A 17104-nucleotide genomic window follows, 5' to 3' on the forward strand; every position below is an offset into this window, starting at 1 on the left:
CTCTGTTGAGACTAAATGCGAGCCCAAGATATATGTTTTTAATAAGAGGGAGCAGAGTCATCCGCTCCCACTGATATCCACATGCCACCTACCTCTCACTGTCAGAGACATGACACACGCACACGTACGCACACACGTGCAGGCAGGCACACACACACACGCACACACACACACGCACACGTACGCACACACACGCACGCAGGCAGGCACATGCACACACACATGCACACACAGGCACACGCACACACACACGCGCAGGCAGGCACACACACTCACACGCACGCACACACACACACGCACACGTACACACACACGCATGCATGCACACACGCGCACACACTGATGCTAAATATGCAGTCTTTTGGATGAAGAAGTGGTTAAGGATTTTGTGTGATATAGAGGGATAAGGACTGAAGCCTGAAGCTGGAGATTTGTCAGTTATGACATGGATGAATTGATCAGAAAGAATTATGAAGCAGGCGAGATGTTATGAAATGAACAATGGCTGAAAAATGACCTGAAGTAGGCATCTCTCCAAATACCTTGACTTGGGGATCTGGGCTTTTAAAGTTCACAGCAACGCCTGAGGTTTTATTTAGCCGATTGTACTGTATGAAATCGTCGCTGCCTTATCGGACTGTTCTGATGTGGAACAATCAATGAATTTTTTATTATTATTTTAAACTCTTACATTTTTTTTTATAATTCATTGTATTGCTCTGAAATATAAATAATTTCCTTTCTTCTTGTGAGCTGGCTGAAAAGTAAAACCCAAGTTTTATTTTCAGATTCAAAGAGTCTTTCTCAGTCTCACCAATGCGATTTTATTTTATCATTTTGTGGACATTTTATTATTGCACTCCTGTTCAGTTCCTAGTACATTTCAATTCTTTTGTGAGAGATTTACAGTAAATTGCTTCTAGGTTTTATCTTATAGTTTGCCCATTTGTTCGATAACTCCAAGTTATTTGTTGAACGGTAGGTGCATGAGAATCATTTATGATGGGAAGAATAGGAAAATGGTGCCATAACCTTTAGATTATGTAAACACCAAATGTCACCCAACCCCAGGTCATGGATATTTTATCACGTGACTATTAATATGAAAATGTAAAAGGGTTGGTTTGGCAATAGAATGAGAGTAGGATTTATGCAAGTTGGAATTTGACACTGTATCAAAGTCAGTGCTAATTGCCTTTGTACAGCCGCTGAAACTGCATTTCTAAATATAATGAGTGAAAGAAAGAGGAGTCCGTTACCAGTAATTGGTCTATAAATGTCTGCGACTGTGAATTGTGCAAGTCATCTTAAGGTTTATATTATGGGATGTCTTCACTTGGAACAGAGTTGCTGTTGTTGTTTTCATAGGAATAGTAGTGAGAGAGTTTCCGCTCTTCTTTGAACTTAATGATGATGTTGCTGCTGAACCCATTTTAAGTTTCTGATGTTTTGCCTCTGATGTACTCATTATAATATACATATTATGTCTCTTGTCATAAAAGTATGTAACATAGCAGCCTTCTTTCTTTTAAGTATGTTCAAGACCACTAATCTTTAAATCAGATTGTTCATGCTATGCATATTCCATGAAATTAATTGTGTTCCATGATATTTATCACTGTATTGGGATTTGAGAATATCGGTTGAATAGTCTTTTCGTAAACAATTAAAATAAAACTCATAGGGACATAAAAAAACATCCAAGGTATAAAATGTATCATGTTATGCACTGTGTGACCGGGAAAGGAGAGGGGAATTTGTAGGTGTCAGTTGGTTGCTGGGAATGTGCACAGGGGATCAAATGGAGGGTTTGTATCATTGCTACCTGAAGAAGGGAGCGGTTATTGTTGACATTGTGCATTTATTAAAAGGAATGAAGCAGGATTTCACTCTTTCTTCTGAAGCAGTAGCGATAACCTTCCCTGGCCTCTGGCTTCTCTCCGCCCCCACATTGGGTGGTGTGGGCTCCTCCTTGCCTGCTCTGTGCTCTCTCCTCTCTGCGCTGTCGGGGGGGAGAAGGGGGTCCCACTCCCCTATACCCCCCCCCCCCCCCCCCATTGGCTCGCACCCCTTCAAGCGTCTCGGCTCTTCTCCTGTCGTCTCTCACCGTGGGCTGCCCTCTCTAGCCAATCGCCAATCGCTAAAAATCCCGCCTGGCTGTGCAGAGGGCCCGTCCGTCAGACACTCACACAGGTATGAAATCATTCGTGAAAAAAAAAATTCAACCTAAAAAAAGTGAGTTGAAAGCAGCACTTCTTTCTGTTCTGTTCCCCTTGTGTTTGTTTACGTGTGTGGGTGTGTGTGTGTGTGTGTGTGTTTGTACACGTGTGTGTGTCCATCACTCCGATCGTGACCTGTCTAACTCCAGCATCTGAATCTTGCCTTGACTCTTACCTCTCACTCTCTGCCACCAAAGCTTAGCAGACAAACTTTGTCTCAGAATGTGTATCAGTCTGTTTATTCTTGCCAAATTTAACACTCCTGCATTTTCTTCACTATCTGAGTGTTTACCCTGGAAAACCTACCTTTTGTGATTGTTACGCACTGAAAATCTCAATCAGTGACCGCTGTGCTCTGCCTGCAACGTGATTGGCTGTAGGGTAGAGGTCCGCTTTTGGCTGACCTTCCTACTGCTGCATGCTCTGTGTGCTAAATGTCTGACTCATTCTGCTCCCGAGAGCAAGGCAAGCTTCATGTGCATACGAGAGAGTGGCTGCTTCCAACTCCGGATTAATTCAAGGAACGACAAACACTCCTTGGTTAATTTTTTCACATAGCACATACTGCATGCAAGAGCAACCTCCTCCCTGCCCCCAAATCCTCTAGGCTGAAGATCATTGCCATATTATATGTTAGCACTGTGGGGTTAGCAGGCAGCTTGCCCTTTATTAGCATTGTGCATGAACACTGACCTCTGACCTTTGACCATTAACTGTAGTTTAGTAGTTTAGTAGTTTAGAAGATTAGAAGCAAACGCATCCTTCTGTAGGTCTCCTTTCACAGTCCCTCTTCCTTCTCATTTCAATGGATACCCATGAGGCCACATGTGTGCGGTGTGTGTGACATATCCACCTCTCTGTCCACAGAATCGAATGCACGAGTCCATGAAGCTTTTCGACAGCATCTGTAACAACAAGTGGTTCACTGACACCTCCATCATCCTCTTCCTCAATAAGAAGGACATATTCCAGGATAAAATTAAGAAATCTCCGCTGAGTATTTGCTTTCCGGAGTACGCAGGTATTTTACCTGGGTGGCCATCATTGTATGTGTGGGGGGGGGGGTGAATTACACGCTACAAGGAGAGCAGGGGTTTGAAAGAGGGGGAGTCCTTGGGTACTGGCTGCCTGGCCATCCCATAACCCCCCAAGTGTAATTGGCCATATAAAGCCTGCCCCTTCTCCACCTTAGCTGATTTGAGATAAATGTTCTGACACAAACAAAATGGCTGCCATGCACCTCCTGAGTGGACAGTGTACACTGTCTGTGCAGGAGGTGAAGTCGGTCGTAAGGAATGACCGCTCTAACAGGACTCACATGGACAGGCTCCATTTTCACAGCTGGGTTTGGAGTTTTGAAAATGTGCAAATGATCCACCAGGATAAATTACCGTTTAGAGCGCAGAGCAGAAATGACCCTGCCAACTGTTTTCTCCACGGTTACCACACCATTACCTATGGTCAGCCCATAGCCCTCACCAACACACACACCCTAATTTCAGTCTCTCATGGCAACAGTCCTTCAGAGCCAAGCCTTCTCTCTGATTGGCCTCCTGCAGCAGGGAACAAAATTAACATACAAAAATACAAATATTTTGACAATGTTTGAAGAAGAAAAATATGACTGGATTTTCTTTTTTCACCTCCTCCTTTTCTCTGCTTATTCTTCTAATATTCTTATTTCATACTCCTGTTCTTTCCATTTCCACTCACATGTTCTTCCGCTCCATCTCTGTTTCCTATCTCTCCCTCCATCTCCCTCTCTCCCTCCCTCCATCCCTCTCTCTCTTCCTCCATCTCTCCCTCCCAGGTCCAGACACCTTCATGGAGGGCGTGGCCTACATCCAGTCTCAGTATGAGAGCAAGAACAAATCCACCCATAAGGAGGTGTACGCCCACATCACCTGCGCCACAGACACCAACAACATCCAGTTTGTCTTCGACGCCGTCACCGACGTCATCATCGCCAACAACCTGCGGGGCTGCGGCCTGTACTGACAGAGCTCTGTAACGGGACAGCTGCCCCACCCCAAACCCCCCCCCCTCTTACACCTCTCCTCCCCTCCACCACATCTGCCCATCGGTGACATCACTGCCAACAACGCCAGGGGCAGTGGCCTCTGCCACATGAACCCCCCTACCCACCCCCACGTGCCCATCACCCTCCTGCCCACTGCCACCTGCCCTTCACCTCCTCCCTGACCCCACCACTCTGTAGCTCATCCAATAATTACGCAGAACAGCTAACAATTAGCCAATGAAATCTGCCAAAATCGGAACGAAATGACAACGATCAGTGAAGCCGACAAAGATTATACAACTGTAAACAAAGTGAAGGATAAGAAGAATAGATTACCTATTAAAATCTTAGTGCCATACTGAAATAAGTTGTTAATATGGTTGCAAATGTGCCAAAAAAATTTGTATCATGAATGATAATGAATCATGAAAAATATAAGGTAATTGGGACAAGAGACCAGTCGATCAGTCATTTATGTTTGAGTGTCAAATTGACCATAATTTATTGATAGGATTTCTTGACCTGTAGCCTGTAACCTTCAGCACAGAGACTTGTCCGACCGATTGCAATGAACATCAAAGTTTCTGTGGTGGTCACATGACCAGTTGAATCGTTCAGTGACAGTAGTATTCAGTGCTGTGGCCAGTTGTGAGCTGATGTACATAGATCACAGCTGCAGCTTATCAAACAGGAAGCAGAATAACGAACGTGTGATAAAAGTAGGAAAAATTACGTTTGCTGAGTATGAATGTGCGACACTGATTAAACAAATTTGTAAGAGAGAAAATGCAAGTTGTTATATATTTTAGTATAACACTATGGTTGTTTTGAGACTACTGAAAAAAATGAGCTTTTTGTGTTAAACGTGTAAGTCTGATATTTTGTAGACAGAAAATCTGCATTCGATTTCTGCGTTATTTAAGGAGATTATATATGTAGCTGACGTGTATCATACCTTTGAAAATGCAAATCTGTGGATGTTGTTGCTTTACTTGACTGTTCACTGTGCACATAGCCAGTTGCTCGTTCATTCATTCGACTTATTTGCAATATACTTAATATTCATGCATTCATTTACGAATAGGTCATTTGATGGTTGAGTGAGTTACCCTGGTTACACGTATAGATACAGCGACACAGTGGACAGTAGAACAGCTGACAGGTTTGTGGGTTTGATGCCGCTTATTAGCCCACGATCCCTCAGCTTGTCAGGTAATGTCAGCTCTGGTGTAAAATCTAGCCACGAAATGACCAGATACCAGTTGTTTCGAAACATTGCTTGCGCTGGTCAAACCATGTTGAGTATGGAGCTGGTCTGAACTGGTCAACCAGCTACCAGCTATTTCAAAACCTAGCTTGCGCTGGTCAAACCATGTTGAGTATGGAGCTGGTCTGAACTGGTCAACCAGCTACCAGCTATTTCAAAACATAGCTTGAGCTGGTGAAACCATGTTGAGTATGGAGATGGTCTGAACTGGTCAACCAGCTACCAGTTGTTTCGAAACATTGCTTGCGCTGGTCAAACCATGTTGAGTATGGAGCTGGTCTGAACTGGTCAACCAGCTACCAGCTATTTCAAAACCTAGCTTGCGCTGGTCAAACCATGTTGAGTATGGAGCTGGTCTGAACTGGTCAACCAGCTACCAGCTATTTCAAAACATAGCTTGAGCTGGTGAAACCATGTTGAGTATGGAGATGGTCTGAACTGGTCAACCAGCTACCAGTTGTTTCGAAACATTGCTTGCGCTGGTCAAACCATGTTGAGTATGGAGCTGGTCTGAACTGGTCAACCAGCTACCAGCTATTTCAAAACATAGCTTGAGCTGCTCAAACCATGTTGAGTATGGAGCTGGTCTGAACTGGTCAACCAGCTACCAGCTATTTCAAAACATAGCTTGAGCTGCTCAAACCATGTTGAGTATGGAGCTGGTCTGAACTGGTCAACCAGCTACCAGCTATTTCAAAACATAGCTTGAGCTGCTCAAACCATGTTGAGTATGGAGCTGGTCTGAACTGGTCAACCAGCTACCAGCTATTTCAAAACATAGCTTGAGCTGCTCAAACCATGTTGAGTATGGAGCTGGTCTGAACTGGTCAACCAGCTACCAGCTATTTCAAAACATAGCTTGAGCTGCTCAAACCATGTTGAGGATGGAGCTGGTCTGAACTGGTCAACCAGCTACCAGCTATTTCAAAACATAGCTTGAGCTGCTCAAACCATGTTGAGTATGGAGCTGGTCTGAACTGGTCAACCAGCTACCAGCTATTTCAAAACATAGCTTGAGCTGCTCAAACCATGTTGAGGATGGAGCTGGTCTGAACTGGTCAACCAGCTACCAGCTATTTCAAAACATAGCTTGAGCTGGTGAAACCATGTTGAGTATGGAGCTGGTCTGAACTGGTCAACCAGCTACCAGCTATTTCAAAACATAGCTTGAGCTGCTCAAACCATGTTGAGGATGGAGCTGGTCTGAACTGGTCAACCAGCTACCAGCTATTTCAAAACCTAGCTTGAGCTGGTGAAACCATATTGAGTATGGAGCTGGTCTGAACTGGTCAACCAGCTACCAGCTGTTTCAAAACCTAGGTAGGGAGGATTACCTGCTAGACCGTTTTTGTAAACTAAACACTTCAAATACCAGCGATCTTGTAGACAATGTGATTGGGCCTAACTGTTGGGTATTGTTGTTGTTGATGAGCCTTTAGCTCTTCCAACGATATGTATTTATCAGCGATTTCTTTATTGGGGTGAAGCATCTGTATTGCATATTTCTTCACTTGGGAGGAATTGAGAAAATGTCCCCCCTGCTGTTGCGCACTCTCGTAGATCAGTACTGAGACATGAGCATCGCCTGTACGCCCAAACTCCAGGTGCGGGGGTGGAATCCACGTTTCCATGGCAACCGGTCTCACCTCCTCGACAGGTGCTGCTGCTGCGTGACAGCGCTCAGCTCGGATGGTCACATGACCCCGAGGTCTGGATGCAGGCGAAGCCGCCCTCGCTAGCCACGCGCACGTATTTTACTGCCAAAGGTCGCGAGGCAGACATTGTGTTTGTGTGATACCGAAAGCTTTTCTATGTTTGCATAGTGTGCCCATGTTTTATTTCTCAGCGAGAAGTCTTTACTGTTCCTCAAATTAGAAGGCAAGACGCATTAACCCTGTTTTCCACTTCAGTCAAGCTTCTTTTATGTGATTTAAGGACAACTACAGATATTTCAAGGTCATTCGATTTCTCGTTCGTTTTCCCATTTCCGCTATTGTGCGTACAGTGTTGTAGCGTAGCCTTATGTTCTGCTTCTCCAAGGCATATTGGGTAATAAAACATGTGGCCAAGGTTGTTTCCATATGCAGCAGCTGCATCTTATGTTGCCTGTATAATGAGGTCTCCTAAATCAAGTCCGTATAGCCATTTGTTTGTACTGTCTCACAGAAATCTACTCTCACAAATAACTTTCCAGCAAACAGCTATTTAGCATGTGGCTAAAATATGGATAAACTAAAGACTTGTTCTATATGTTTAAATAAACCTAAAAGCAGATATTACAAGAATACACACTATATAAAATATAAAATATGAAATATATATATAAAATATTATTTCAGTTAGTAAATCTGTTATGTATCATTCCAGTCCATTATACTCTTTTGAATGACTCCCATCCCTGGTCCAGGCATGAGGCTTTTGTGCCAAGCAATCTGTTGATTAATTAAGCTTGTTGAAAACTTGTTTAAGTTCCATAATTTTGTGTTGAGAGGGATTTGGCTTAGATGCACATTTGGCTCATTAAATTTGCATTGTCTTTGAGCTCCCCGTTTTCCGCAAATGGTTTCGTTTCAACTAACAGGTTTCCACACTTTCGGCATTGAGGACTGATTTCAGCCGTAGATCTATAAGACAATCGATATAAAATGTAAATTACACAAAGTTTATTTGCGTTAGCTGTCTGAGAACTCGCCTGACTGATTAAGAAGCCCTTGATTGTGGAAATATTAATGATTTGTGTACTGTTGTTGATATAATGTGGCACTAACAGTGTTAATGATAATAATTCCTCCAAAGACATTAAAAACGTCCAATTAAAAGTTTCTAAATGCAACTAATTTAGAGTGAAGACCATTCTCAGGTGATGGCACACAGGTTGTTGCTGAAGTTACCAGTACAGACTGCACCAAAGTAGCTTGTGCGCTAAAGTGGCATTGTGCCTGTCATGGCCCCCTGTCGCTCGTGTCCATTAGCCAGCAGCTAGCCCCACCTGTCAGGCGTGTTGCCTCATGGTATTTGGAGCACAGTCAGATTGATGCTCGGATATGAAGTCCTCCCCACTTCTAGCCATGTTCTTTGCTAATAAGCCAATGCTTCTTCTGATCATACATGATATTATTCCCTTCAGCAAAATATGTTCTGTCTTACTAATAGGTTGCAGACATGGTCTCGTCGATTTAAATTCTACCAATTCAAATCATTTCCATGAATTGAAAAATGCCCATAGCATTCTGTGAGGATTTTTAGATTAATGAACTGAACTGACTGAATTCAAATGGAATTGACCATGCATGGCTGTACACACTTTTTTAAATGATTATCTTTAAGTGAGTTTTTGACAGTTGAGATTTGAGTTTTATAACTTGCTAACCCCAAACCCCCCCCACACATTCACACCTCCATAATGGCCATCTACTCCTGTACAGCCCCCACCCCCCTCCCCCTCCCACCCTGTCTACAGAACTACAGTGTCTTAAAGGCCTTGTCTTTTTTAAGTGAAAATCAGTCTGTTAATTCAGTTCTCACACTGCTGTAATTATTTATTGCCTGGTGGTCTTAAATATTTATTAGAAGGAAATGAATAAAGTGCCAGATCAATGCTGTTGTCCATGTTTGTCTTATTTATTTCTCTCCCTTTCCTCTGCCTATTGCGCTCTCTCTCTCTCCCTCTCTCCATCTCTCTCTCCTTCATCCCTAATGTCTATATCTTTCAGTCTCTCTCTCTCTAGCCCTCTCTCTCTCTCTCTCTCTCTCTCTCTTTCTCTCTCTGTTCTTCATCCCTAATGTCTATATCTTGCAGTCTTTCTCTCTCTTTACTTCCTGTGTGGACATGTTGTGTTGGCTGGGGGAGGGGCAAAGATGGAGATTTAGCCTACACTGCTAATGGACGCCACCCCTGCCATATATCACCGTGGTGACATCCCTAGTGATAAACCATGGTTACATTACTGCTTATGCTCTGCCTTATAATGATTTTAAACGTTTCGTATCAAATCACATCCAATTCGTCAACAGGGGGAGACCATCCTCCTCTGGTAGCCCATCCAGGCAAGCGGTCAATTAGCTTTTCATACCAAGTGGTGCGCGACTTCAGTACGAATTGGTGCTTTTGTCGGGCTGGAGTGCATGTGCAGTCTGCGACAGCATTGTGTGCAGTGTTCATCTTGAGCGCGATGATGTGCATTTCTCAGAGCAGATGGGATGATGTAGGTGGCAGGAGTTAGTGTGGGAGTGCTCAATCCATCCTAATGGTTGTATATTGACTCCTCAAATTGTCTCCTCCCCTTACTCTGTCTCTATCTCTTTTGATGTAATGTAATTTCCTGCTCTTGCTGGAATTTCCTCTTAACCGGATATGAGCAAACACAGGCAGGCACGCGTGCACACACACACAACACACACACACGTTTATTGCAGGGTGTCTTTTCAAATAACTCCCTGGAAATGACAGCAATGACATGTTTTAACAGTCCACCGTGAGGAGTCAGACTCATGACTGCAGCTACCATCAACCGATAATACTTACATTTTCTCCCCCCTGAACTATACTGAGTGTACTTCATGTTGTTGTGAGACTAATGAGTGCTGACGTTGAATCCTGGCTGTCATAGTGATGGGCAAGTGAAGTTTCAAGGATCAAACTGCCACATTATACCAGTTTTTGCTGTTTGAGACCAATAGGAGACTGTCTGTGGAGCACATGGGGTTTTGATTGGTTCAGCTAAGTCACATGACTGCACTGCCTATTGGGTGGTGCGGGAAGCTCCACTTGGCCATCACTGCCCTTTATTGCTGCTGTTCTGTCTGACTGGTGCCTGGCCTGACTAATGCTTTTTGGTGTGGGATCAGTCTAAGCCTGTCACTTGGATTTAACCATTCCTGCTTTATTTTGTATCTTCCTGAAGCTAACCTCCCCCCCCTCCTCTCTCTCTCCCCCTCTTCCCTATTTGCAATCTGTCTTTGTCTCCCTCTTCTCCTCCTTCATCGTTCCCCCTTGCTTCCTTCTCCTCTCTCCTCCCTCTCTTTTTTCTCCACTGCAGAATCGCATGCACGAGTCTCTCATGTTGTTCGATTCCATCTGTAACAACAAATTCTTCATTGATACTTCCATCATTCTCTTCCTCAACAAGAAAGACCTGTTCGCTGAAAAGATCAAGAAGTCTCCCTTGAGCATCTGTTTCCCTGAGTACACAGGTAAGCCCTGACTTGAAACCCCACAGACACCACCTCCACAGGACGGTGGGGTGCTACCCTCTGTCCCCAACCTGGCCTTTTGCACCAGCCATTGAAATTCCTCACAAAGGAGTGCTCTGGTCCTGTCCAAAAATGTTGAAGAGAGCACGCCCAGTAAACTGACAGAGGACACCTGTGTCGTCCCAGCAGTCTTGCGATGTAGCGGTGGACTCTGCCCAACCAATGAACACACAACGCCCAGGAGCAGCTTGCTAGCTGCACAGCCCTCAGTCCACCACCATTTTACATGCTGCATCTTAAATCAGCCATTTTACATCGGCCCCAGAGCGGCCTGCTAGCATACACGTGAGGTGAAATAATCACCAGCTGTTAAAAGAATGGGTCCATTTGAATTGGCATTAACTATGTAGTTGTTAACTGACTACTGAAAAGTTCATCTGCACAGCTTTATGTATTTGTGCATCATTAATTCATACTAACATCTATATTAGTTCATTCTAATTCATGTTGGAATGAAAAAGAAAACCAGGTAATGAATTTGTTAATGGTTAACTAATTGTAAATGTATCCCATGGTTTGCTAATGTATGAATATTAATGTAACATTGACATTAGCTACATGTAATGAAAAGTTAATTTCATGCTTAATGAATGCATTTGTACATCGATTCATTCTTGTTAACAACTATTAATGTACACTTATTGTCATGTGTGACCAAAGACTGTAAGATAGTTGGTGAATGACCCAGGTGTAGTGCTCATTTCCAAAGCGCTGGTCTGGCCACTAACACTGACTGCGGGCTGACTGCTTTTTGCTTGCTGGGTTGTGTCTGTCCCAAATCATGGAGGATTACAGGCAACAATAGGTTATTGTAATGGTTGGATATGATATGAATGAGCTGATGTAGTTGTTAACTAACTAACTGAAAAGTTAAGCAATTCATATTGGAATGGAAGAAAACAGTTAATGTATTTGTTAATGGTTAACTAATTGTGAATGTATGCTATGGTTTGCTCATATATAAATATTAATGTAACATTGATTAGCTATGTGTAATGAAGAGTACATTTAATGCTTAATTAATGCATTTGTACATCAATTAATTCATGTTAACAACTACATTAGTAAATGCCAATTTGTGTACCATCATTGTGAAGTGTGATGGATATGAATTAACAGATTCAAAAAACACAAATGCTCGTACACTTTGCCTATGAAATAGCTCCTGGAAAGAGCTTGTGAATAATTCACCCTGCCCTACCAGCTACCACCATCACGCCCATCTTCTGAGAATATGCCTGACCATAAAACCTCTCTCTCTTTCTCTCTACCTCCCTCTCATCACATCCCTCCATCTCTCCTTCCCTCTGAGACAAACAACGTTCATCAACCCTAGCTTCTACTTCTTTCTCTCTACCTCCCTCTCCTCTTCATCCCTCCCTCTCTCTCTCTAAAACAACCCTGTCATCAACCCTACCTTCTCTCTCTTTCTCACTCCCTCACCTTCATCCGTCCTTCCCTCTGAACATGACCTTCCTCCCTTTCTCTCCCTCACACATACACTTGCGTTCTGCCTGACTCTCCCTGCCTCTCCTCTCTTCATCTTCCTCGCTGCAGCCCTGATAAAGTGAGGCTGTCAGCAGTCAGCTGCATCAGAACAAACACAGACACATGCCTGAGCAAGCAACAAGGAGGGCCAGCAAGCACCTGCCTCCATTGCGTGCGTGCCTCTGTGTGTGTGTGTGTGTGTGTGCGCCTCTGTGTGTGCCTCTGTGTGTGTGTGTGTGTGTGTGTGTGTGCGCCTCTGTGCGTGCCTCTGTGTGTGTGTGTGTGCGCCTCTGTATGTGCCTCTGTGTGTGTGTGTGTGTGCACCTCTGTGTGTGCACCTCTGTGTGTGTGTGTGTGCACCTCTGTGTGTGCCTCTGTGTGTGTGTGTGTGCGCCTCTGTGCGTGCCTCTGTGTGTGTGTGTGCGCCTCTGTGCGTGCCTCTTTGTGTGTGTGTGTGTGTGTGTGTGTGCGCCTCTGTATGTGCCTCTGTGTGTGTGTGTGTGTGTGCACCTCTGTGTGTGCCTCTGTGTGTGTGTGTGTGTGTGCACCTCTGTGTGTGCCTCTGTGTGTGTGTGTGTGTGCGCCTCTGTGCGTGCCTCTGTGTGTGTGTGTGTGTGTGTGTGTGCGCCTCTGTGCGTGCCTCTGTGTGTGTGTGTGTGTGCGCCTCTGTATGTGCCTCTGTGTGTGTGTGTGTGTGTGCACCTCTGTGTGTGCCTCTGTGTGTGTGTGTGTGTGTGCACCTCTGTGTGTGCCTCTGTGTGTGTGTGTGCGCCTCTGTGCGTGCCTCTGTGTGTGTGTGTGTGTGTGTGTGTGTGCGCCTCTGTGCGTGCCTCTGTGTGTGTGTGTGTGTGTGTGTGCCTCTGTATGTGCCTCTGTGTGTGTGTGTGTGTGTGTGTGCACCTCTGTGTGTGCCTCTGTGTGTGTGTGTGTGTGTGTGTGTGTGTGCGCCTCTGTGCGTGCCTCTGTGTGTGTGTGTGTGTGTGTGTGTGTGCGTGCCTCTGTGTGTGTGTGTGTGTGTGCGCACCCTGCGGCTCTCCCGGACCTGAGCAGAATGTTAACTAAACCAACACATACAGTACATAATGTAAGGAGTAGCCATCAATCAAGACATAATGGGTCTTTGTCCCAAACATTATGGAGGGCACTGTAATTCCTTGAGTGCCAATGTGTCTAAATGTTTTTGATGTTTCTTCAATCAGCAGCCAATTTTGGCCTTCATAACAAATTGGGTGGCAATTCTTTTTGTTGAAGATTTTCTCATGATATCAGCTTACACAGAGAAAAAACTGTTGCTGTGTGTGCTAATGACACACAAAAGTGCTCTGCCTCAGGTTGATATTGTTTAGGGCAATGATTCCCAACACTTTCCCTGGAGATCTACCATCCTGTTGGCTTTGACTCCAACTCTAACAAAGCACACCTCAGTCAACAGCGAGAGATCTTGATGAGCTGCTAATTAGTCGACTCAGGTGTGCCAAATTACAGTTGAAATGAGAAGCAGATGGTAGATTTCCAGGACCAGGGTAGGGACCCACTGGTTTTAATGAGGAAACACTGACAACCAGTGTTACCTCATTTATCAGGAGAGATTAGGTAAAATGACATCCCTGAGACTTCAGTAAAGCTCTGAGATTTGGGAAGGATGGAGAGTTCCAGTTCATCCGGGTTCTACTGGCTCAGGCCAGCTTTCCCTCGATAGCGGGTCACAAAGGGGAAATGAATTGACACCTGTCAACGCTTTTCCAAAGGTTCTATTTCTCTCTCCATAATTCATCTTCTGTGTCATCACCATCGCTCTCATTTTTTGTTGTATTTACGTCCCGCTCTCTCTGTCCTCTTCTCTCCGTCCAGGTCCCAACACCTACGAGGACGCGGCCGCATACATCCAAGCACAGTTCGAGAGCAAGAACCGCTCGCCCAACAAAGAGATCTACTGTCACATGACCTGCGCCACGGACACGGGCAACATCCAGGTGGTGTTCGACGCCGTCACCGACATCATCATCGCTAACAACCTGCGGGGCTGCGGCTTGTACTGAGCTCGCCTGCCTCTCGCGACACGTTTGGTAATTACTATTGAAAATGCAAGTTGGTAAATAATAATGATAATTTTAAAAAAGGCATACATATATATAAATATATATATATATAAAAATCTTTTTAGTTTGTCTCAAAGAGCTGCCAACAGAACTTTCTTATAGAAACCCAGCCCTTACGGTTATAGACACATTTAGCTATTTTTGTTTTGTTTATTTTTTTATTTTTTTTTGTTGTTTCGTTTTTTTCACACGCCCCCCACTCGCTGTGTCTTCTTGTTTTAACAAAACAGCCCTTTTTTGTTTTACAAAAAGAAAATGTGTCTTTATTTTATTGTTTTGTTTTTTTTAATGTTTACTTGTTAATTGTATGTATATTTATTGTATGAATATCAACAAGGGTGTTAACCTGGACATGTTTGCCTGAGAATAATAATGATGTAATGACAATAACAATAATAACAATTGTAATGGCTTTGACAGTGATGTTAGTCGTAAACACTACGGTGGCAATTTCAGTTCTCGGACTGGGTTTTAACGCTATTCCTGTTATTTTGGTTTATTGAGACTGGGTTTTCAGGGTAATCCTGTTCGTTCTGTTCAGCTGTTTGATATTTTTGAAAAAAAGACAACAAAAAAAACTGTTGTTTTTTTTTAAGGACACACACAGGATTGCACCATATCAGCTTGTTCTGTTCTCACTTGTGGATCAAAAACCTTCCCAGGGTTCCGCCCTGTCACTGGAGGAGGCCTTGCCATTGGCCCCCGTGCATTCAGGGGCCACAGCTCTCTATACCAACACGAGGCCTCTCTCAGCCAATGAAATTTCAGAAAAGTTTCATATCAGTGCCAACCTTCTGAAAATGGCGGGTTTGGAAGATAGTACTAGAAACAACATTAGGTTGCTGTAACAAGAACCTATGAATATTATCATGTAAGAAACTTCTACTTTTTTATTATCATCGGTTAATTTATTAATTAAGTTATTCCTCCTCAGGCCCGCCCTCACCTTCACACTCACCTCACGCCCCACACTTCCTACCTCCCATCATCCTTCCCTTTTTGTTAACTTCCTGTCCTGGCTGGGTTATGACGTCTCCTGTCGCTGATCCTGCCACAGAAAGCATGACCCTTCAGCCTTTGTATAAAGCAACAAATAAAATCAAATAGACATTGAGAAAAAAACAAAATCCACAAAAAAAAGAGAAAAGAAGAAAAAAGGCACAAAAAAATAAAATAAAAAACATAATGAAACAAAAAAGAAAAACATCACGTGGGTATGGGGGAGGGAGGGGGAACCGATTGATTGACAGCCATCCTGACCAGTAATGTGATGTTTCGAGAACAACGGTCGCTGGGATGTGTGATTCAGTAGAACGCTATAGAACCGGTTCTAGAATCTTTACAAGTAGAAATAAAGAAGAAACAAAAAAGATCAACAACAATAATTATAATAACAATGACGATGATGATGATTATGATGATGACGATGATAATATTATTAAAGTATATTTCTTGTGCTTTGTAGCTAAAGAACATTTTTTCTCTCCCCCTTTTTTAAAAGTTTTGCAGGGGTTTCTCCGAGTCACTCTCGACCGTTCTTACTGACTTAACCCATGTGGATGTTTTTTGAACTGTACCCATTATTTTGCCTGTTCGCCCTGCATTGCAGTGTCTTTATTTAGCCTGGAATATTTTTTGGGGAAAAAAATAATATCACAAACACTTTGGGCACGTTCCTGTCCTCATCCTGGCAGACGTGTGACACAGCTGTACAGATTCATGCGCTTTCTCTTAGTTTTGGAAATTGTACTCAAACACCTTCCAGGTCTGCATAGAAAAGCACAGCTCTCACTCACCCGTAGATTTGGAAAGATGTCTCTCTCCTCCCTCTTAGCCTTTTTGCTCTTAAAAAAATAAAGAATACTGTGTATTATGACATATACCAGTTAGGCTTTCTTTTTGCCCTCCCTCTTCCTCCTCTGTTTTCTTTTTCTTTTTTTCCAGTGAATGCATTTTTTGTGATGCTTTCCCTCCTCTTTAGTGAATGGTTGTTCTTTCATGTGGGATGTTTGTGCTGAAAACCAATTCGAATGTAGTGTTTACATTAAAAGCCACAGTTTTCATGACTACTACCTGGGCCACTTTGACTTTTGATTGCTGCCCTTTGGCCACCACGGTGCCGCCTTTCTACCATGAGAAGTGTCAGCAGAACAGACTGGCTCAGTCCTGAGATGTTTAAAACAGAGGTGTGAAATAGGCCTTACCCAGAAACCTTCCAAAGGGACCATTTCTGAAAGAGGACAGAGGGGCACACTGTACCTCACACAGCATTTTCTGTGATGGGGTATAAAAGACGATGTTTCGCTGTTCCAGGCTAGAACATGAAACATCATCCTTTGCCCTCCACCCTGTTCATGTTTAATACCGTGTGATACAGTGTATTATATATAGTGTTTTCGTCTCTTACACAATGGGTAGCCCTTTGAAAGTTACCCAGGTGAGGTATATTTTTTATTTTGTATCCATTTCCAAAACCACCTGTATTTATTCAGGTGGCACTATTTACATGAAGGAATTTACAATTTAAATTGTATTTACAAGGGGGAGGCTGCCGGGTTCTCAGCTCTCAGTGAGGTTCTCCTTTCTCTGATGGCTTTGAGGAGGTCTGTAGAGACTGCTTTCTTTACTTTCTCTGCCCTTCTTCACGCCCTTGTGCTGTGGTACTTAGAAGGACCCAGTACAACGCCCAGCCACCATTTTCATCATCCTTATTTACTTTTATTAAAATAAGATGAGTGTAGCATTCCCACCTCATCTC

General features: G+C 43.6%; 1 protein-coding gene across 2 annotated transcripts in view; it reads left to right on the forward strand.

Moving 5' to 3' along the window:
- The window catches only part of LOC133130128 (guanine nucleotide-binding protein G(o) subunit alpha), a 108264-nt gene extending 91846 nt beyond the window's left edge, over positions 1-16418 (forward strand). Inside the window, exons 7-8 of one of the 2 annotated variants that reach the window (XM_061244411.1) lie at positions 3087-3240; positions 4030-4254. In XM_061244411.1, the coding sequence (XP_061100395.1) occupies positions 3087-3240; positions 4030-4217 (342 nt within the window). In that variant the 3' untranslated portion in view covers positions 4218-4254. Of the gene's footprint in view, positions 1-3086; positions 3241-4029; positions 4255-10545; positions 10700-14098 lie in introns of those variants that run through there. The other variant, XM_061244413.1, reaches the window with a different exon arrangement.
- Positions 16419-17104: the final 686 nt, after the last annotated feature.

This window comes from Conger conger, chromosome 6 (genome assembly GCF_963514075.1).
Source record: "Conger conger chromosome 6, fConCon1.1, whole genome shotgun sequence".
In the NCBI taxonomy this organism is placed as follows: Eukaryota; Metazoa; Chordata; class Actinopteri; order Anguilliformes; family Congridae; genus Conger; species Conger conger.